The sequence below is a fragment of the Nothobranchius furzeri genome, chromosome 9 (assembly GCF_043380555.1).
Source record: "Nothobranchius furzeri strain GRZ-AD chromosome 9, NfurGRZ-RIMD1, whole genome shotgun sequence".
Classification (NCBI taxonomy): Eukaryota; Metazoa; Chordata; class Actinopteri; order Cyprinodontiformes; family Nothobranchiidae; genus Nothobranchius; species Nothobranchius furzeri.
This window is the reverse complement of record NC_091749.1, coordinates 67801849-67823734: the sequence shown is the minus strand read 5'-3', so window position 1 is coordinate 67823734 and position 21886 is coordinate 67801849. Positions and strand designations below refer to the sequence as shown.

At 45.5% G+C, this 21886-nt stretch overlaps 1 protein-coding gene across 1 annotated transcript in view; it reads left to right on the top strand.

Moving 5' to 3' along the window:
* si:ch211-71n6.4 (para-nitrobenzyl esterase) overlaps positions 1-21886 on the top strand; it is a 44471-nt gene that overhangs the window by 15173 nt on the left and 7412 nt on the right. Inside the window, exons 3-8 of the mRNA XM_054731945.2 lie at positions 1-275; positions 9945-10052; positions 12341-12537; positions 16444-16640; positions 16719-16777; positions 18811-18978. The exon at positions 1-275 is cut by the window's left edge and continues 146 nt beyond it. Of these exons, the coding sequence (XP_054587920.2) occupies positions 1-275; positions 9945-10052; positions 12341-12537; positions 16444-16640; positions 16719-16777; positions 18811-18978 (1004 nt within the window). The remainder of the gene's footprint in view (positions 276-9944; positions 10053-12340; positions 12538-16443; positions 16641-16718; positions 16778-18810; positions 18979-21886) is intronic.

Genomic DNA, 21886 nt, shown 5'->3' with positions numbered 1-21886 from the left:
GATGGCGAGCGACGGGAAGGTGTTGGGCCACGAGGACTGCCTCTTCATCAACGTGTGGACGCCCACGCTGCAGCCTGGAGCCAAGCTGCCCGTTATGGTCTGGATCCACGGTGGATACCTGCAGATGCTGAGTGGAGGAGAGCCCGGATACTCACCCACGGAAAAGCTCGCTGCAGACACGTGGATGGTTTACGTTAGCTTCAACTACAGACTCAACGCGTTTGGATTCATGGCTCTGGAGATGCTCAGAGAAGGATCTCCAAGAAACACTTCAGGTCAGTCGGATGTTTCTTTTTATAACCAAAACCTCGTTAGCGTTAATGCTCGTCTCACAATTCTCCCTTATTTCTGCTAGAAAGTTTATTACACACTAAAGATGATTAAATCCTGTTATGAAACTCAGTTTATTTGTTTTTTGGCCGATATGATTGTAGATTCTAGTACAGCTCTTGATGATTATTCAATTTTGGGTGATTGTGATTCAGTGGCGGCTCCAGAAATGTTTTTCTGCAGGTGTTATGAAGGAGCTAGTCCTTTTATTGAGGGTGCTATGAAGGAAGTGGTCATACGTACCTATTGTTCTCTAAAACACCTTCAACACTAGCAGATACACATGCGTGCACAACACCTCAACAACACCTGAAACAATCATTAATATACATCATAAACATATGAACAATCACTGACTTTTCCATGAAATCATAAACACATACAGCCACACAGAAAACCATCTATAGTCTCTCCCAAGCTGGCAGATCTAACCAAACTAAACTACATCCCACTTTTAAAGAAAGTGGAAGATGATCTTGCAAGATGGAAATCCTTACTGATATCACTCATGGGGAGGGTTTCTACAATTAAAATGATGGTCTTACCCAGAATAAATTACTTATTCTCGATTATCCCAAACAAACCACCAGCTGACTGGTTTAAATCTCTGGACTCCTTAATTACTAAATTCCTTTAGCAGGATAAACCTCCACGAATTAGCTTAAAAACGCTTCAGAAGACCAAAGACAGAGGAGGACTGGATCTACCCAACTTTTATTATTATTTCTTAGCCAACAGGCTGCAATATATACCAAGATGGTTGCAAGATAACCCACTAGATGAGTCCTGGTTAGATATAGAACAGACACTTTGCAATATGATTGAGCTTTCAGACTTACCATTTATTAGCTCAAGCATAAGAAAACATGAAAGCTTCAAAAGTATTAGTATCAGCACCTCTCTGACAGCATGGTGGGAGTATCTAAAAATGACAGAGTCTTCACTAGTACCATGCAGACGCACACCTATCTGGAATAATCCTGACATTTTGCAAAATAACCAAATGATGAACCTTCCGGACTGGAAAAATAAAGGAATCCTATACCTGGAACTAGGGCTGGGCGATATGGCAAAAATAGAATATCACGATTTTTCCAATATTTTATCACGATTTCGATTTTATCACGATTTTTTTATCCATGAATAGCATAACTTCAATTGCGTATTAAAGAAGAGAAACATTGAATAAATAAACATTTATTCATATTAGGGATAATCAGCACAGTGCTAACACACTTATATTTTAAACTCACACCAGAGATGATAAAAGCCCTGAGAGAAACAATCACAAAAATCAGTTTTTCTCGTTTTTCAAGTAACTTAACATAAATTAAAATCATAAACATATTTAAAGTGCAAACATGTCAATTGCAAACGTATTGTGCAAACATTAACCTGTTCAAAATACTATGTAGCTCCCAGTTGCTCATGTAGTGGATAGTTAAGCTCAAATACGGCTCTGATGTGCGGCTGGACCAGAGATCGCTTGTGGTAGCAAAAAACTGCGCATTCTGAATATTTTCTGCAACAAGTCTCTAAATAAAGTAAAATTTTCCAGTGCAGATTGGAGACAACCCATAGAAGCACTGATTTGATCTCATTTCAGAGAAAAATAGAACAGGTTAGATGCACCTAATAAATAAAATTACTAACAAACTCAGGATTCTTTCTTTGCTTCACTGTTCTGGTGCTGAAAACATCACTAATGCGGATCAAAGGAGATACACAGATGAATGCACCTCTCATTATTTGGAAACTACATTTACTGCAGCTGGCAGAGGCAGAGATTGTTTCTATTGATAAACGGAATTTACAGAATCATTTTAAATTGTAATAGGGGAAGACTGCAGGAGGGAGCGGTAAAATACAGGGGGTCCCCAACAAAAACAAGAAACTACGAGTCTGATGAAACCCGCTGGTTTTCCATCAGCCAGTCACGGAGCAGCTCCAACAACCCAGTGACCGAGCTCAGTCGGTACCAACACCGGCTCGGCAGAGGGTGGACGAGCCGAGGCGACGTCGTGCTCTGCTTAAGAAGCGGTGTTATTTTCCTGCTTCAGAAGAAGCGCCCAACGTGTTTTTACGCTTTCTCCGAGACATGTCACGTCACTAAGTTGTTAGCGCCGCGCGCTAAGGAAACCCTGCGTTCCTCTTCGGAACGAAAACCTCGTTGTCGCTCAGCCGCGGCCGAAGCCATGTTTGTTCACACACAAGTGGAAACAAGCGGGGCACTAATATATTACTATGACTCACTCTGATTGGTTAAGGGTCAAACAAAGGCGTGTCATTCGCCTGAGGTAAGTTCCCTTTTCATTCAGAGGCAGAATTTCAACAGCAGAGCTGTGAATGGTGATAAAACGGTCTCTCAAAAATGACAGACCGTCAGATGTGTAGATCGTAAAACGGTCTAAAATCGTCATATCGCCCAGCCCTGCCTGGAACACAAATATGAAGGATTGGACTTCATCCCATTTAATCAAATAGTCTCCCAATTTGGAATAGATAAGAATAGCTTTTTAGAATATCACCAAATTAAATCTGTAGTCAAACAAAAATTTAAGCTCAATAAAATAGAATTACAAACACCACCAAGGGTATTAGACTTTTATAATCTCAAACCCCCCAAACTACTGTCTAAAGTATATAAGACACTGTCCAAAATAGACGATAGAATAGTAATCCCTATTGAAAAATGGGAGGTGGATCTATCAGTTAGCTTTGACCAGAACTTCTGGTCCCAAACTTGTTTAAAAACTTTTAAAATGATCAGACACCCCAATTTACAATTAATTCAGTACAAAATTCTACACAGAGTACACTATACAGGCCATCGGATGTTCAAGATGGGGTTTGTGTCGTCTGACACCTGTACACACTGCACAAACAACATTCCTGACAATTACATTCACACACTGTGGTCCTGTCCACCTGTCCAGGAATTTTGGGGTAGAGTATGTGAGGATCTGTCAAAATGTCTGAAATGTCATATCCCAACTTCCCCCTCTCTTTGTTTACTGGGAAACCTGGACGATGTCCCGACTGAAACATCTTTGGTTCACGTGGTTCTGACTGCTATATGCATCGCTAAGAAAACTATCCTCTTGAATTGTAAAAATAGAGAAAGTCTCTGCATTAACCAGTATAGAAATCTTTTGTTGGATCATATTACACTTGATTTAGCCTCTGCTTCCACTTCAAATCAATCTCTCTGGGCTCCTTTGATTGGTTCCATCACATAGCGATGATGGAGGACCGTTGATGTTGTCCTGCGGGATGATGTGGGTGGGGGGGTGGAGGGTCTGAGTTTGGAGTATCCGGATGTTCCCTGGAGGTGGGTTCACTGGGGGTGTCTGGGACTGGGGGGCCGTTGCCCCCCCCCACCCCCCACCCCCACCCCCCCCCCGAATGTGCTTGGGTTGCCTCGGGGGGGTGGACTGCTGGCTGTTGTGAGTGGGGCCCCTTGTAGGTCTTGGCGGCGGCCATGGGTCACTGCCTGGCAGCTGCATTGCCCCTGGGCGGGTCTGGGTGGGGGCCTGGGGGCTCGGGGTGTGGGGGTGGCCGGCCCCGTGTGGGGATCTGGGCGGGGCCTTGGGGGTCAGGTCCTGACATGTATGCTGCCGGGAAGAAGGCAGGAACATGCAGCAGTGCCTGGCCCGGGTTCAGGGGCCTCGGGTAGACCTTGACTTCTCTGCTGTTCCATCACAGGGGAGGGGGAGGTCCAGGAGGGGGAGGACCCAACCTTACCTGGATGTCCTATGTCTTATATATTCTGGAAGTTGTGCAAATGCAGGGATGGGCATAGATATTCTGCTGGGTTGGTGCCCTCGGACTCCGTGAGGCTCTGTAATGCTGCTGCTTTGGGCCCTGGCAGGATGGGCTGGGGTCTCCATGCCCTGAGTGGCAAGTTGACAACGGAGGTGCCTATTGGGACCAGTGGGGGAGCTGGCTTCCTGGAGGGCTAAGCCCAAACAGCCATTCCTCCCCATCCCCGCATATTTCTCTTCTCCTGCTCCCTCCATCATCACACAAACATACACATAGGACCTTGGGGGGTGGACAAGTCAGGGAGTGCGGGTATGGACCCCATTCCCGCATTCCTGTGGCAACCCGCCCCCCAATTTTATTTGCACCTTATACACTTCCACCAACGACATTCCACGCAAACACACACTTAGAGCCTTGGGAGTGAGCACATTCAACGGCATTTGGCAGGGGGATATCTCAGCCTCCTCTCGGGTGCCAGTGCCCACTTCCAATTTTAAACTGTACTTAGACACCGAGGGCTGTGGGTGCAAGTGGGGTGGTGCGGTGGCATCCGCTGGCATAGGCCAGACAATGCCTGCACTGCCCGCTCACCACAGCCATGGAATACACCTCATCAACACACAGCACTATATTGGAGCAGGCGGAGGGAGACTAGGGGTCTTAGCACACCTCTGTTGTTGCTTGGCTTCCTGGGGCTGGAGGCTAGGAGGGAGATCTGGCCGTCTGGTTTGGGTCTGGGGTGGTGGGTTGCTGTGCTCAGCGTTGGGCGGGGGAGCCTGCTCATCAGCACCCCAGCAGAAAGGGTCAAACTCTGGGAACCGGTGATGGTTGCACCCAATGTGCAGCAGTACCGGGACCAGAGTTAATAGGGTGTGTATGGGGAGCATGAGTGGGTGTCCGGCGTGCATTTTTGTAAGTCTTTGGTTGTATGTGCATGTGTGAGCATGAGGGAGGGAGTGTGTGACTGTGTTTGTGTATGACTGTATATGTCAGGTGGGGCCTTTGACTGCTCCCCTCTCCTGGGACTTCTTTTGATGATATAGATCTTCGTCTCCCCTCCCCCTGCCACACCTGGTGTGGGGTGTGGTGCCTTGGTCTGCCTGAGTGTTCGTGGCTCCCGGGTCAGGGGGTTTAAGATTTTTGGCGTCTGCCTGATCAATCCCGGTGGCTGCCTGGTGGGGTCTGGGTCCCTGGGCTCTGCTGGATCACCGGCGGGGGTGGTCACCCCTGGGTCCCGGGTCGCTGGGTCCCGGGTCGCTGGGTCCCGGGTCGCTGGGTCCCGGGTTCGGCCGGCTAGGGAGTGGGAGGCAGCGGGCGGGCCTGTGGGCTTGCCGCTGATATCTCCCGGGACTCTGCCGGCTGCTGGTTGTGGCCCCCCGGGGCGATCCTCTGAGCCTCTCGAAGGGGGCGGGGGCCTTTCTGGTTGCAGTCTCCTTGGGGTTCCTGTGTTCTGGGGCAGCGCCTGGATCTCTGGGACTTGGAGCTCCCCCCGTCTCCTACACATCTTTGGGGGTGGATCTGTGGTCAGTCACACTCTCTATTGGACGCTCCTATAGAGAAACCTTACATATACAAGCATGTGTACACACACAGGTGCTCACATGGTGCTCTCAAAAGTATGGGCTTGGGCACGTTCAACACTTGTCTCAAGGCTGTCGTTGCCACTAAATGCAGTTTGATTTATTATCAAATCAAATCAAATCAACTTTATTTATATAGCACTTTTCATACAAAAAATGCAACTCAAAGTGCTTTACAGATTAAAATGGCCCCATAGATCCCACATTCCCATCCCAGCCCCCCTCCCCAAGTATAAAACAATTAAAAATTAAAGTTCCACTCCCGCACCCAACTTCCAAAAGTGGACATACAATCACCCGCACACTCGTCCATGCACACACACACACGCACACACACACACTCGTGAACACCAGAGTAAACAATAGGCTGAGTTCAGATGGGTCAGGTAATGAACGACACATCATCAGCGGAGCCATCTGCCCTGGCAGCAACAGATCCACGGCAGCAGCCAAGACGCCGGCCCATGACGCCCAGTGGCGTAGGGCAGAAACCCCCACCAGTGCCCGGGCACTACCCGAGGAGCGCCCCGGCCGCCGCCGCCCCTGACCACCGGCCCCAAGGCAGAGGGCTCCGCAGAGGAAACACTGGAGGATTTAAGATATATAACATATAAAATAATAAAAGCTAATAATGATAAAAAGTAACTGATAAAAAGTGATTATAAAGATAGTAAAAGAAAACATAATCATGTAAAAACACTAAGATGTAGATAAAATGATAAAAATAATAATAGAGATAAATATGTATTTATAGATAAATAGTGATCAGTTAAAAGCTAAGCTGAAAAGGTGGGTCTTGAGCCTTTTCTTAAAAGCCTGGATGTTCCCTTCGGACCTGAGGTCCTCCGGCAGCCCGTTCCAAAGGCGAGGGCCGTAATACTTGAAGGACGCCTCGCCGTGGGTGTGAGTCTTAACTTTAGGGATAACTAGGAGACGGCTGCCAGAGGAGCGCAGAGACCGCGAGGGTTTATACAGTAAAAGCAGTTCTGTAAGATAAGAAGGCCCAAGACCATTAAGACACTTAAAAACCATTAAAAGAACCTTAAAATCGTGTGATGGTTCAGTTAAACAATGTTGATTTTATATTTCATCATCAGGTTGATGCAGTGATAGCTTGCTCCTGATGTATTGTTGTGTGTCCCATTTTTTTCTGCTCTTTCTGCAGGTCTAGAAGCAGACTCTTTTTCATTATTGTTTATTTTTGTGGACCCCCCACCCCCTCCCCCCCCTCTTCCCACCTTTTGTCTTTTCCTTTCTCTTTCACCTCTGTCTCCGTGTCTGGTCGGAATTACAAAGCATTCAAAAACAATAACAATAAAGTTTTAAGTATCAGGCGTGACATTAAAAGCAGACGCTTTGATGCTCCACCTGAGAGTAAATCTGTAAGGCTTGTTACCAGCATTCAGACATCAATTCTGTTTGCTTCACAGCCAGACAGGACACGGTTAAAAAAAAAAAAAAAAAAAACTAGTGTTGCAAGGTTAGCTAACGTTAGCGTTAGCATTTCCAGCAGCAAAACCCTCGACTGCTGCGGCGGTTGAGGGTTGACTCTCTTCATCCAGATCCGTAGGTTTTTGTGGGTCTGAGATCACTTCCAAAGATTCATTCGTTTCTGACTGAACCCGTGGAAATTTGGGCAACAAAAACGATCCATTTTACCACTAGCTCTACCTTTCACTCGTTCACAGGTGGAAAATGAGGTCAAAGGTTAACATCAATTTCCTGTTTTGGTTTAAGTTTTACTATCTAAATGATAATTTACTGATTATTTTTGTTTTGTATGTTGAATATTTTCACATCCACATGTTAAATTACAATTAAATTGTAAAAAAATAATCTAATATTTACTTGGGGGTGCAATGACTAATCCAGGGGTAGCTATAGCGCCCCCTAGCGCCGCCACTGTTCTGATTGATCTCAAACACCTATAAATAACCAAAAATGATTTTTAAGTATTTTAAGTAACTTTACATTTATGTTTGGGGAGTAAAATAACTTTCTGTATTGCTGTTTCATGTCCTAAGACAGGGGTCGGCAACCCGCGGCTCTGGAGCCGCTTGCAGCTCTTCCATCCATCTGATGCAGCTCTCTGTGCTTGTAAAATAATGAATGGATATTTAAATACAAAGCATTTTATTTTACTGCATTAATTTTTATCTGTATGCCAACTCTAAATGTAAAGATTATCTGTGTAAGCAGCCATCCACCACGACTCACTGGGGATGGAGAAGACAGAGCAGACACGCGCACACACACACACACACACACACACACACACACACACACACACACACACACACACACACACACACAGAGCAATGTGTATATGGTTACACCGTGATTTCTTAGTAAATATTCTATTTGGTGAGAGATAAACTTTATTGTATTTATCCTAGTGAATCTATAATTAAACGGGTAAACTAGTAGTAGCACATGCAATGTCAAGGAAGGCAAAATCTTATTATCAGGAGAGGGAGAATGTTTAAGTGGTTAGCAGCAGCGTGCTAGCTGATGGCCCCCTCCATGAGGCCACCACAGCTCAGCAGAACATCATTCTAGCTTCTTCTGGGGAGAAAAACACTTAGAGAAAAAATAAAGTTAACAGCTGAAATAGCAGGAAATAATACAGTTAAAGAGCAGAACGTAGTCGAGTGTGGAAAGTGGTCAGTGTATCCTCCAGCAGTCTAAGCCTATAGCAGCATAACTACAGAGATAACTGAACAGTTTAAACGTGTTTTAAAAGGAGACGTGATGCGTCAAAAAGCAACACCTGCTCAGTAAAACCACTAACAGGGTAATAAATATCAAATTATTGTAGACAGGCTACAACTTCTGGATCAATTTTATACTAATTGTTTTATTAATTATCTTCTGTTGAAAGATAACTTTGAGGTAAATGAGCCAACGGTATTGGTTGCTGCCACCTGTTGTGATTGGTTAAAGCAGCTGTCAGGCCTACCCACTTGCCCAAGTGCAAGTGGGTAGGCCCCGCCCACAACGCCGTGGCTGCTGCGGGTCCCAGTGCGGTCTTTACTGTGGGAAACGGGTAATAATGGCTCTTTAATGGGAAATGGTTGCCGACCCCTGTCCTAAGAGGAAAAAAAACATTCAGACTTTTGAGTTTCAGATGGCCTATTGTAACTCCCTCCAAGTTGAGTCACGGACACAAGGCGCTCATTGTTAACTGGCATTTATTCAAATTCAATGCAAAAATAGAAACTTCAGGTTTTCATGGAAAGATGCTTGAATATGTGGGAAACGTAACAGAAGTGTCACTAGAAGTTTTATTTATTTATTTATTTATTTGTTAGGTCCACATTTCATCATCTTAAGAATTAGGTCTTTTGCAGCCAGGTTTTAAATTCTGGACCAGGAACAGAGTTTATGTTTTAGATGAACTCGTTCGGAGTCAACTTGGCTTTTGATCACTTTGTTCCTCGATGGATTCTGAAGCCACTGAAGAGGAACAAGCAGAAGTTTGTTTTCAAGGCTAAACGTTTTTTTCTTCTTTGTTGTTTTATCTCCCCGTCGTGGAGCGCCTGTCGACTTTAATAAAAACCAGATGTTTTAGGACCTTTTTGACTGTGTGAAGCTTGTCTGAAGCGAAATCCCAGTCTCTGTAAACCTGCAGCTTCGTCCAGTAAAGTGAAGGAAAATTAATTAAAAAACGCCTTTTTAGCTCTGTTAAAATGATATATTAGTGGGTTTACAGCCGTCATTAGACTGCAGCAGCTCTGCAGAGATAAAGGAGTTAGAACGGTACGGTGGCCTTTTTATCACAAGCTATTTACCTCCTAAGGAGACTTTTAAAATATTTACTTTGTTTACATTGTTTTCTGGGTCCAAATGGAGTCCATACACCTCCATTAACATCTGAATACTTAATGAAGGTTAATGCGATCCGGATAAATGAAGCTCGTTTCCCTGTGAATGTTTGCGTGTTGTGAGTCAAGCTGGGTAATTTCTGTTACATAATCCAAACAAGCACACTGTGATCTTAATGTGAAATGATCCGTTAAATGAGAGAGCCGGCATCTCCTGGTGTGATGGAACGCCACTCCAGTCCTCCGCTCCCTCCACCAGCTCCTGTTTCTAATTCCGATTCCTCCCGACTCCACGCCCCAGTTCTGCTCTCCCTCGGCTGCAGATGAGTTGCATTTGGTTCACGCCGCGAGTCGGCTCCGTTCCCAACGGAGGAAATGGGGCGCTGAAACAAGGTCGTATCTAAACAGGTTTCCAAAGTAATCGATCCCTTTGTGACCTACACAGGGAACTACGGTTTCCTGGACCAGATTGCAGCTCTGAAGTGGGTCCAGAGGAACATCCATGTGTTTGGAGGAGATCCTGGAAGAGTCACCATAGTTGGACAGAGCTCAGGTACTAAAATGTGTCACTTGGTCATTCTGTAAATAAACCCACAAAAATCCCAATAAAGCAGCAGTGACCTCAGAACTCCATGTTGGTCAAATGAACCTTTAATCAATGTGTAAGGTGGAAACGGGATGATGTGGGTTGGTTTGTAAACAGTTTGCATGATGAAGAAAATCGAGTAAACCGATTCTGATTCTAAAGAGTTAAAGGTGTGGAACACTGAAAAAATTTTTAATGATTATTTCTGATTCTGATGAGTCATTCTGAGTTTTTCATGCAGGCTGAACATGAAAATAGTCTCCTACGCCTATCTGCTGCATCAGTTTCTGATAAACAGATGGTGAAACTCTAGGATAGAAAATCCTGACGGATCTACGTCACACTGTCGCTAACGATCATGAATCACCCATCTGGACTCACGATGGGGAAGGCTGCTGTTGGTTTAGCGTCCAGTAAACTGCTGAGAACATCTTGACTCGTAGAAGCTAACTGTTAGCATTAGCAACTCCACCACACAGCAGAACTCTAGGCTTGTGTTATAGAATAAACTTTATTGTGAAACTCAAAAGCTAGCTGTTAAGGCAGCAGAGAATGTGAAGCTGTCAAAAGCAGTAGCCTATGTAATGACCTGAGCTTGGATGCAGGACCCGTGAGGACACTGAACACCGTAAGACGTTTAAAATGTTTATTAAAACAATTCAGGAGTTTGTCACCAACACTGCAGAGAGAAATGGCTGGGTAGTAGTGAGGCGGAAGCGTGGGTCAGAACCTGAGATGACGGCGAGAGCTCCAATAGCGTGGTAGGGAATGAGGCAGGGGTCCAAAGCAGGGGCGAGGTGAGAATCCGGGAGACGGACAATATGGAAGGCTGGAGAATTTACTAGCTGTGGCGTTCAGTAATCTGGCACTGGTTGGAGAGCAGGCTGGGTGTTGTATAGCAGAGGAGGCAGGTGTGTGGCATGAGCTGATGACAGGGTGCAGGTGATGGTAATGTAGCGGCTGAGGGCTCGATTGAGGAGGCAGCTGAGGCAGAGGAGGGTGGCAGCCTGGGAGTCATGACAGCCTAAAATGTAAACTCCTTAGGCCCTGTCCACACGTAGCCGGGGATCTGCCAAAACGTAGATATTTTTCTACGTTTTGGCCCGTCATCCACACGAAAACGGAGTTTTTTTCACACAAAAACGGATCTTTTTAAAAACTCCGGCCAAGGTGAAGATCTGCGTTTTCTCCGTTTTGGGTGTCTGCGTGTGGACGGACAAAACCGGAGTTTTAAGGTCTGCAACGTCACTTTCCGCGACAAAAAAATGCTGACATCATGTGTGCGACCTGTGTTTACACTAGCCGACAGCATGGATGCCCTCAGAGCTGCGCTCGCTTTATCAATTGTCCAAGCGCGTTTTGCTTGTTTGTTTTTGCAAGCGGAATTACTGCTCCTTGCGGAAGACCACAGAGGAAGGACGAGGTTAAGAACGGGGGAAGTACTGCCGCCTACAGGTCTGGCATGTCCTTAACAACGTATTTATCCGGGTACGTGTGGACAGTTATTTTTTAAAACGCGGTGGTGTGGATGCAAGTTTTTGGAGGGGCGGATATTCGTTTTTTTAAAAACCCGGCTATGTGTGGACTAGGCCTGAGTGTTGCTTTAACTATACTCTCACGCATTAAAGATGTAGTCACCTTTGTCTTCATGTCTGAAGCGGAAAGGTTTCTAGAGAATCTCAGAACTGGAGATGCACTGATCTGGTTTTCTGGGCCGATACCGATTTGGGCAAATTCTGATTCTAGCTGACTATCAGCTCATCTAACTCTAAAGATAAATAAAGCAAGGAAATCAACAAGGATAAAATACAGAAATACAACTGCAAGAATAACAAAAGCAAAAGAATTAACTCAGTGTTGTATTTAGCTCTAGAAGTCTTTAGGTGACCAGAGGAGTTTCTGTTTGTGGGTCAGAACCAGCCCAGACATCATCCTTCCACCACCGTGCAGACACCTAGGGTCAGCTGTTTGGTCATTAAGTAGTTTAAGTAGTTTAACTTTTATTTCTGAGATGTGTTTAAAAGTGGGAGGTTTGTCTTCATGAACTGCTTTTTTTTCTAGAATCTGGATCGGTCCCGTAGCCAGCCAGTGAAGAGTTCACAACTTAGAGCATGTTGTCTGTTTAACATTTTAAACCACTGGTCAGAACTGGTTTTATAATAATTTTCTAATATAAGCGCTGAGTTTAGTTTCAGAAAGGTGATTGTTTATTTCCTGGTGAACCCTCACACCATTCAGATGTTTTCTATCTGAAGGCGGGACATCCGTCTGGACCCTGATGATGTCACCGCTGGCCACCGGCCTCTTCCACAGGGCGGTGGACATGAGCGGCTCATACGTCTACAACGCCTCGCTGACGCAGGCTGAATCCGACAACCTGGTGTTCCTGAACAAGACGGGCTGCGAGGATCTGGCTTGTCTCCGAAGTCTCACCGTGACTCAAGTCCTGCAGGTAGGAGACAGATGAAGCTTCTCAGCTGGAGAGGTTTATTTCTGTCAACGCGGATGGATAAACCAGCAGTTTAACAACGGTAATGAGAGACAAACTCGACTCAGAAATAACTTTTTTTATTTACTTTTTAATATTTGAGGATTTAATCAAAAATCTTTTCTGAGACGATTTGATAAAATGTAAATTCAGTTGGATTATAAATGTCACGTCAGAGAATCCAAGGACCTGAAGGTCTTCTATTTTACTTTGTAAGTTCTTCATAAATGAAAGTCTAAACGCAATGGGAAGAGGAATTTACAGCCGTGGTTAAACACTCGTATTGCTGCTCTCTGAAACTCCATTAAGACTTCTAAAATGGAAAATCCTCCGAGGAGAAGTGGAAATTTCTGAAGAGCTTCAGTTCGGCGTGTTTGACGACGACCTCAGAGTGACTCGTGAAAGTTCAGCACTCATCATCATTTCATAACATTCATTATTCAGAAGAGCAGCAGCGCTGCTTCTGCATCTTTATTCTTATTAGCTTTTTAAAATGTCACTGAGAATGTAGAAAGCTGCTGCAGGAGGGTGGAGAGACGGGACCATTTCCTTCTGACGCGCTTAACCAGGTGGTGTTCGGACCTGCTTAAAGTTAGAATATGGAACATTTTAATTTTCAGATAAATAATACATCCACCGGGCGTTCAGAGGTGAATGAATGTACGGTTTCGCCTTTAAAAGCTATATTTAAAAAGATAAATAAATAAATAAATCTGTTTATGTTTACATCTACAAGCCACTAGAGGGCACCGCCTTCTCATTTAAGCTAATATATGTGCTCATCTGCCTTCATACATTTTAAAAATACTGTTTAAGTTTTATTTTTCCTTTTGTAGAAAATACAAGAACTGGTAACATTTTTGTTTTAATTATTTTAAGAAATCAGAAACGTGATCTTAAAGTTGTGGAGCACTGAAAAACTTTTTAAGTCTTATTTCTGATTCTAACGGGTCACTCGGATTGTCTCATGCAGGCTGAACATGAAAATAGTCTCCTACACCTATCTTCTGAATCAGCTTCTGATAGAAAACAGATGGTGAAACTCCAGGATTAGAAAAGCCTGACATATCTACATCACGCTGTCACTTAACATTCAAGGACTCACCCATCTTGACTCACGACGAGGAAGGCTTTTGTTGGTTTAGGGCCCAGGAAACGACAGAGAACATCTCGTCTAGTAGAAGCTAACTGTTAGCATTAGCAACTCCACCACACAGCAGAGCTCCTCCAGGCTTGTGTTATTTGTAGAGATAACACATCAGCGTTGCAGAGCGAACAGAGTCAGTGGTAGAAGTAAGTTGCTGTTAGCCAATCAGAGGCAAATATCAGGAAATAAGACTCCAAATTCTGTTGTCTGAAGCTCAGCTTTGATCTGGTTAATTTCTACTTCCTGAAACGGTGTACTGGAGCTTTGTTTCCCCTAAGTACGCATTACAAGGCCTTTATTCCTACTAGAGACCACCAAATGTACTGATTAAACGGGTGAACCACACCTTTAAAGATTTATTTATAGCACAACTTTTATTAGTTTCTACAAAAAATGTATCTTCACAATATTCTTATTGCTATATTAGAATGTTAAGAGGCATGTTACAACCCATCTTAAGGATGGTTTCTAATTGCAGGAATGCTCAGGTTTATTTGAAATAATAAAAAAACAAGGACAACAAAACTATCCTTCCAAAGCCGGGGAATCTAACAAAACCAAACTAACACAGCTTTGGGGAAAAAGCAAAGAGGTGACAAATAAAACAGGTCCACCACATGCCAAACTCGGAGGCAAGTTCTTCTTCCGGCTCTTGGAGAGTTCAGACGCTTTTTTCCTCCTCTCCTCCCTATCTTATCCCAAGGCTCTTTGTCTGTCTTTGGGTGTACGGCGCTTCTGCATTTTTTTTTTTGGGAAACTGGAAATTATTAAAAATGGACCTGGTCAGCTGGTCTCTCAACGCGATTGACAAAATTTTTTCAGTGATGAGAAGGGGAGAAGGGGCTCCCGGTTGCCCTTCTGGGACAGATCCAGTTGGGCATATCATGGACTCCTGGAAACAGTGGAACCTGATCTCCCCCTCTCAACTGTCTGTAGAGGATTCTGAATATTCCTGGATATTTGTGGTGTTGGTGTCAGGTTTCGTGCTGTTCGGCCTGAGCGGTTACCTGGCTTACCGGAAAATTAATGAACTGTCGAGGAATATTGGCTCAATCCCGGAGCTCAGGGATGGATTACACCGCGCTGTGAACACACTGACTCATATTATTGTCGAGATGAGTGTTAAGCTTGGAACTTTGGGTGAGATTCAGACTCTGGCACAGAAGGTGGATGTCATCAAGGGTAGAGTTGACGTATCAGCACGGATTGGGATAGATTAATTTACGCCATTATTGGATTCAGAGGGGTTGGAGATCAACAGAACTTTAAGACAGAGAGGAAATTATCTCTGTCTGGCCCCAAAACAAGTTCTTATCTGAATCTAGTGCCCTTGAGCCTGAGAGGCTGAAGTGATTACTCCCCCTCAGAAGAAATGTGGAATGCTGGCGTCGCCATGGTAACTCTGTCTCCACGGCCTTCACCTCCCCGGTGAAGGCCGTGGAGACAGAAGCCAATTGCCCCCCTGTCCAAACGGAGGTGATGAGCGCTGCTTATCGCGGCTGCATGCACCGATGTGAGGAGAGTCCTCAACCCTACAACGCCACCTAGTGGACACTTATGTTGTGTAATGTCTGAAGTCTGTTGCATTTCTGTCTGAGGTGTTTCTTGCATAGCAAAGCTGCCCTCCCTGTGGAGGGTAACTCTGAAGTGCCTTTTTTTCCTCCACCTGACCCAATCCTCATGTAAACCCTCTGATCTCTCTTAAGGTAGCGCGGCTCGGGTTGCGAATGACCACAGTCACCAATTCTTGTCATGTGTCTTTGCCTATGTATGTCTGATCTCAGAATTGTGTGTACTGAAACTCCAATTTCCCTCTGGGATTAATAAAGTATCTTTGAATTGAATTGAATTGAATTGAAGGCAAAACACAAAACCCAATAAGGGAGAGACAGCTCACTGGTCAGAGCAGCTCCCAGCTTAACATCAGGTCACTAACAGCTTAGCTTACGGTTGTTCCAACCCAACACAAATGCCACATCAAGGCACCAAAACACGGACCCAGGAAGAGAGATACGGCTCACTGTTCAAGGCAGCTCCCCCTTCTACTGCTGGACGAAGAGTCCCTTTTAATCCAGGAACATAATCATCCCGATTGTCCACAGCTGCGGCGGCCGAATCCTGGCGGCCCAATGGTAAGTTGTGTGTCCATTGCGTAGCAACCCAGGCGGATCCAACCGGAAGTTGTGAGTGCGCTCCCAATATCCTGAGCGATGGTGTCTTCTGGAGTGAGCGAGCTATAAACAAGTCTCCCCACACAAAATACGAACCCATAGGGGTACGTAGCATGGCATTTAAAAAAACGTTTCAAGCTAACTTATTTTCCATATTGGCTATTGCAGCTTTAACAGTTTGTTCCCACCAGGAAAAGGCTGAAAAATCTCACACTTTAATTTAGTTTGGTTCATTTTCACAAAGCTGATGACTATCCCATCTGCCGCACGGTTGGGAATAAAAACCGGTATCCATCCCCTTCACCTCTTTGCTGTTGTTTTTTGTGGAAATGTGCAGAGCTGTTTGTCACTTCCTGGTTAGCGTTCCTCCTAAACCCAAACTTATCACAGTTTACACATTGTAGATCATCGATCCGGCCTGTAGGGGGCACTAACGGGTTATCTGCGGGGTCTTGAAAAGTCTTAAATTAAACGTTGAGATCCCTGCATATACCCGGACTAAAGATGGAATCTGTTTGTTTCTAATTGGCTCGTGTTGCTTGTGTGTCTCAGGCCATCCCGTGGGAGGAGTACCCGTCCTGGGCCGGGTCGGATCTAACCGACCTCCCTACTAAAGGCCTTTTCATCGGACCTGTTGCGGTCGTGGACGGTTACGTCCTCCAAGCTCCGCCCTTTGAGATCTGGGAGAAGGGAAAGGTGAACGACGTCCCGTTTGTTGTTGGGACAACCGAGCAGGAGGCCGACTTCAGGTGAGAGGTCACCTGGTTCTGGTTCATGACAGTCAGCTGGTACCGGACTCACAACTCTGTCCTCTGGTTTCTCCTCAGTCCTCTAGCTGTAAACATCTCTACATGGACGTGGGGGGACTACCACTGGTTTGTCACAGGTTGGTCCTCAGGGTCGGTTAGGGTTACATTTATTTAGTCTGGCTTGCCAGGCTACCAGAACATAAGGACCCCCAGGAGATTGCAACCAGAAAGGCCTCCGCCCCCCTCGAGAGGCACAGAGGATCGCCCCGGGGGGCTACAACCAGCAGCCGGCAGAGTCCTGGGAGATATCAGCGGCAAGTCCACAGGCCCGCCCGCAGCCTCCCACCCCCTAGCCCGGGGGTCGGCAACCCGCGCTCTAGAGCCGCTTGCGGCTCTTTAGCGCTCTCTAGTGGCTCCCTGGAGCTTTTTCAAAAATGTTTGAAAATGGAAAAAGATGGCGGAAGGAAATAAATGATTTGTTTTAATATAGTTTCTGTAGGAGGACAAAAATGACACAAACATTCTTAACATTTTTCAGTGCTGTAAAAATGTGTAGAAAAATATTAAATTTCAACATTTCTGTCAACGAAGATTTGCGTCATAGCCTGCGACACACGTTTCTATCAGCCGGGCGGGATGCCAGGCAGGCAGGTGGCTGTTGTAAACAAATCGGTGGCTGTGTGATTGGCCATGGATCCCAAAGGGAAAAAGAGAAAAATAACTGAGGAGAACAGATGATTCAACGTTTCTTGGACCGAATCATTTGCATTCATTGCCAATTTGGAAGGATTGCCTGAATGTTCGCTCTGTAACGAGAAGTTGTCAGATAACAAAAAGAGTCATGTGGAAAGACATTTCCAGGGAAGGCATGCTACATTTGCAGCCGAGTGTCCAGTTGGGAGTGAGAGAAAAAGTGGGATTGCATTACTTCTGGAGAAATTACAGGAGCGCAAAAATAGATTTAAGAAGTGGATTGCATCTCCAAACTCCACTACTGCTGCAAGTTTTGTTGCAACCTGGGAGATAATAAAGCGTGGAAACCCGTTCACAGACGGCGACTACATGAAGGAGTCGTTTTTATAAATGCAGGCTGCGTTTTATTGCACTGTTTGTTGCCCCGATGAGGGGCACGTTATGCACGTTCCATTTTGTAGTTTTTTCGAATCTTAAAAATAAAAATGACATCAAAAGTCGGATTTCTTTATTGCATTTCTTTAATTTCTCAAAGCAATGAAACATGATTCATTAATATTGTAATGAAGTTAAACTTGAGGCGGCATCGTAGTCACGTGGTGCGTCGTTCTCTACAGGATGCGCTACAGGGAAAATAAACATTTAATCATGAAGGCTCATTATGTATTTGTAGCCAACTTAGTCATTTTGATAGTAGGCTAATATAGATACATGCATGTGTTACCTTCATTATAAGGCTTTTAATTTTTTACGGCTCCAGACATTTTTGTTTTTTTGGTCCAATATGGCTCTTTCAACATTTTGGGTTGCCGACCCCTGCCCTAGCCAGCCGAGCCCGGGACCCAGGGGCGACCACCCCCGCCGGGGACCCAGCAGAGCCCAGGGACCCAGACCCCACCAGGCAGCCACCGGGATTGATCAAGCAGACGCCAAAAATCTTAAACCCCCTGACCCGGGAGCCACGAACACTCAGGCAGACCAAGGCACTACACCCCACACCAGGTGTGGCAGGGGGAGGGGAGACGAAGATCTATATCATCAAAAGAAGTCCCAGGAGAGGGGAGCAGTCAAAGGCCCCACCTGACATATACAGTCATACACAAACACTGTCACACACTCCCTCCCTCATGCTCACACATGCACATACAACCTAAGACTTACAAAAATGCACGCCGGACACCCACTCATGCTCAGCCTGTTTTTAGGCTCTAATGATGCCTGATTATGAAACACTTTTAAATAAATATTTAATGAACTTGTTAATGAAATTTCCTTTAGTTAGAAACGTGAAAGCTGGTTTAATCTAAACCTGTAAATAATATAAATGAGTTTTAAACCACTCCTGTTTTCCTTAAGATGATGTTAAATTATTTAGTTTATTGCTCTGTTGGGGACGTTTTCCTACAAAACATCAAAACTGATCCAGTCACTCAGAGGATTATTTTTAACTTGTTTTTGTTTTTCTGGGGCTTTTTAGAGAAACTTAAGACGTTCAGTCCGGATCTTCCTGGAAAGGCGCTGGAGCTGTATCCGTCCTCGGCACCCTGTCCCACCAGAGACCGCTGTCCAGAGAGGGCGTACACCACCATGGTGTCCGACATCAGAGTCACGTGTCCCAACAACGATCTGGCCCAAAGGGCTGCAGGTAAACTCACAGAGAGGATGAAGCTCAGGGTCTGACTGTCCAACATGGAGACCGAGGGGGGTGGACTTTCTCCACAACACCCTCTTAAGCCTGATTTATGCTTCTCCGTCTGCATCAGTGTGGAGACACGCAACGCCATTATCCGTCCTTGCGTAGGGCTCCGGCAGGCACGCAAGTACGTACGGAGTCGAGCCCACTTTTCTAAACATCCGTCGAACGAGACGGATTACGCAAGCTTGTGATTGGTCAGGACGCCGCTGTTTTTTACAGCGCCGCCATTGCAAAGAGAGCCGAGGATAACTAGCGGCAGACACGGAGAATCTTGAAGAATACCTCGCGAAAAAACTAAAAATATGAACGTTCCCCCGTTACTGGAGGAGTGAAAAGATGCGCAGCAAGCGTTTTATTTGTGGACGGAAATGACAGGAAACGTGGGTTTAGAGGTGGGGAGCGCATGAAGCGGTGGGAGAATGAGAGACAAATATGTCCGTGTTAAAAGTCTCTTATATACACAAAAAACACAATATAAACACACGATCTTGGACCGATACATGACAGGATACCACAGAACAGCGCTACGCCCTCTGTTGTCCTGCTGAGCAATTGCTTTGCAACACTCTCCAGGAGACGGAGAAGTGAAAGAGCAAAACGCTTCCGTCAATCCGTGCGTGTCCGTCCCTTGCGGAGCAGACGGAGAAGCATAAACCAGGCTTTAGAAAAGAATTTCCCCGTCCACCCGCAACGAGCAGTGATTTTATTTTCCAGTTTGGTGTAAAACTAAAGGCTCCTGTCAGCGGTCTGTCTCGTTTTATTTTCTGTAACGTTTCTTATTTTTTGGGTTTTGGGTTCAGCAGGTTTTAGATCTGTGCTTCAGCCTCCAGGGTTTGCAAAACTCACTCAGCTCAGAGTAACCACACCGAGCTGTTGAGGTGACTGCAAGGCATTCTGGGTAGTTTTTGCATACATCATGCTTTTCTTTCTGCGTTGTGCTCAGCTTCTCTGTTTTTAATCACAGCCAGTTTGGAAAACAACTTCCACGCCTGCGTCATTGTGGCCCAGGGCTTCTGTAGCTACAGGGTGACATCACCACCAGCTGTGAACGTGTGAATGACTGTTGAGTTGTAAAGTGCCTTTGGGGGTTCTAGGACTTTAGAAGGTGCTATGTAAATTGCCTTCTTCAACCCCCCAAGGTGCTTCACAACTCAGTCATAGATCCAGTCACACTAAATCAATACAGAAGATTTACTGTAAAATAGTTTAAATGTTGATACAAAAGTCTCGTCTCTCGTCTCGTCTTCCTCCGCTTATCCGTCCGGGTCGCGGGGGCAGCATCCCAACTAGGGAGCTCCAGGCCGTCCTCTCCCCGGCCACCTCCACCAGCTCCTCCGGCAGGACCCCAAGGCGTTCCCGGACCAGATTGGAGATGTAACCTCTCCGACGTGTCCTGGGTCGACCCGGGGGCCTCCTGCCGGCAGGACATGCCCGAAACACCTCCCCGGGGAGGCGTCCAGGAGGCATCCTGACCAGATGCCCAAACCACCTCAACTGACTCCTTTCGATCCGGAGGAGCAGCGGTTCTACTCCGAGTCCCTCCCGAATGTCCGAGCTCCTCACCCCATCTCTAAGGCTGAGCCCGGCCACCCTACGGAGGAAACTCATTTCGGCCGCTTGTATCCGCGATCTCGTTCTTTCGGTCATTACCCAAAGCTCATGACCATAGGTGAGGATTGGGACGTAGATCGACCGGTAAATCGAGAGCCTGGCTTTCTGGCTCAGCTCCCTCTTCCCCACGACAGATCGGCTCAGCGTCCGCATCACTGCAGACGCCGATACAAAAGTTGTCAGCAAATTATAAACCGGTTTTAAATCAGTAACTCATCAGCTTGGGTGTCAGAACCATCCATCCATCTTCTGTACCTGCTTATCCACGCAGGGTCTCGGGGGGGCTGGTGCTATAGCCTGGCCTGCCAGACTCGTCCTCTGTCTACACCGAGAACTAGGGTGTTTCTCAATTCAATTCAGTTCAATTTAATTCAATTTAATTTTATTTATATAGCGCCAAATCACGACAAGAGTCGTCTCAAGGCACTTCACATAATAAACATTCCAATTCAGGTCAGTTCATTAAGCCAATCAGAAATAATGTTTCCTATATAAGGAACCCAGCAAATTGCATCAAGTCACTGACTAGTGTCAGTGACTATACAGCAATCCTCATACTAAGCAAGCATTTAGCGACAGTGGAGAGGAAAACTCCCTTTTAACAGGAAGAAACCTCCAGAGGATCCTAGCTCAGGATAAGCAGACACACACACCATAAATACCAAGTAATGTTCTATGGTTGCATTGTGATTTCTTAGTAAATATTCTATTTGGTGAGAGATAAACTTTATTGTATTTATCCTAGTGAATCTATAATTAAACGGGTAAACTAGTAGTAGCACATCCAACGACAAGGAAAGCAAAAAGTTATTATCAGGAGAGGGAGAATGTTTAAGTGGTTAGCAGCAGTGTGCTAGCCGATGGCCCCCTCCATGAGGCCACCACAGCTCAGCAGAACACCTTTGTAGCTTCTTCTGGGGAGAAAAACACTTAGAAAGAAAATAAAGTTAACAGCTGAAGTAGCAGGAAATAATACAGTTAAAGAGCAGATTGTAGAAGAAAGTAGTCGAGTGTGGAAAGTGGTCAGTGTATCCTCCAGCAGTCTAAGCCTATAGCAGCATAACTACAGAGATAAATCTGGATAACCTAGCCTTTTAGGTGGAGGCGTGTTGGAGTCAGGGCAAGGGAGAGCCGTCTTCACAGACTGTACACTCTGTTGTTTTTTAAAATATGATCGGTAACTCTTAAGTTTCAGTCAGGCTAGATGTAAAAATAGTTCCTGCATTAGCCTCCGATAAAAACAGAC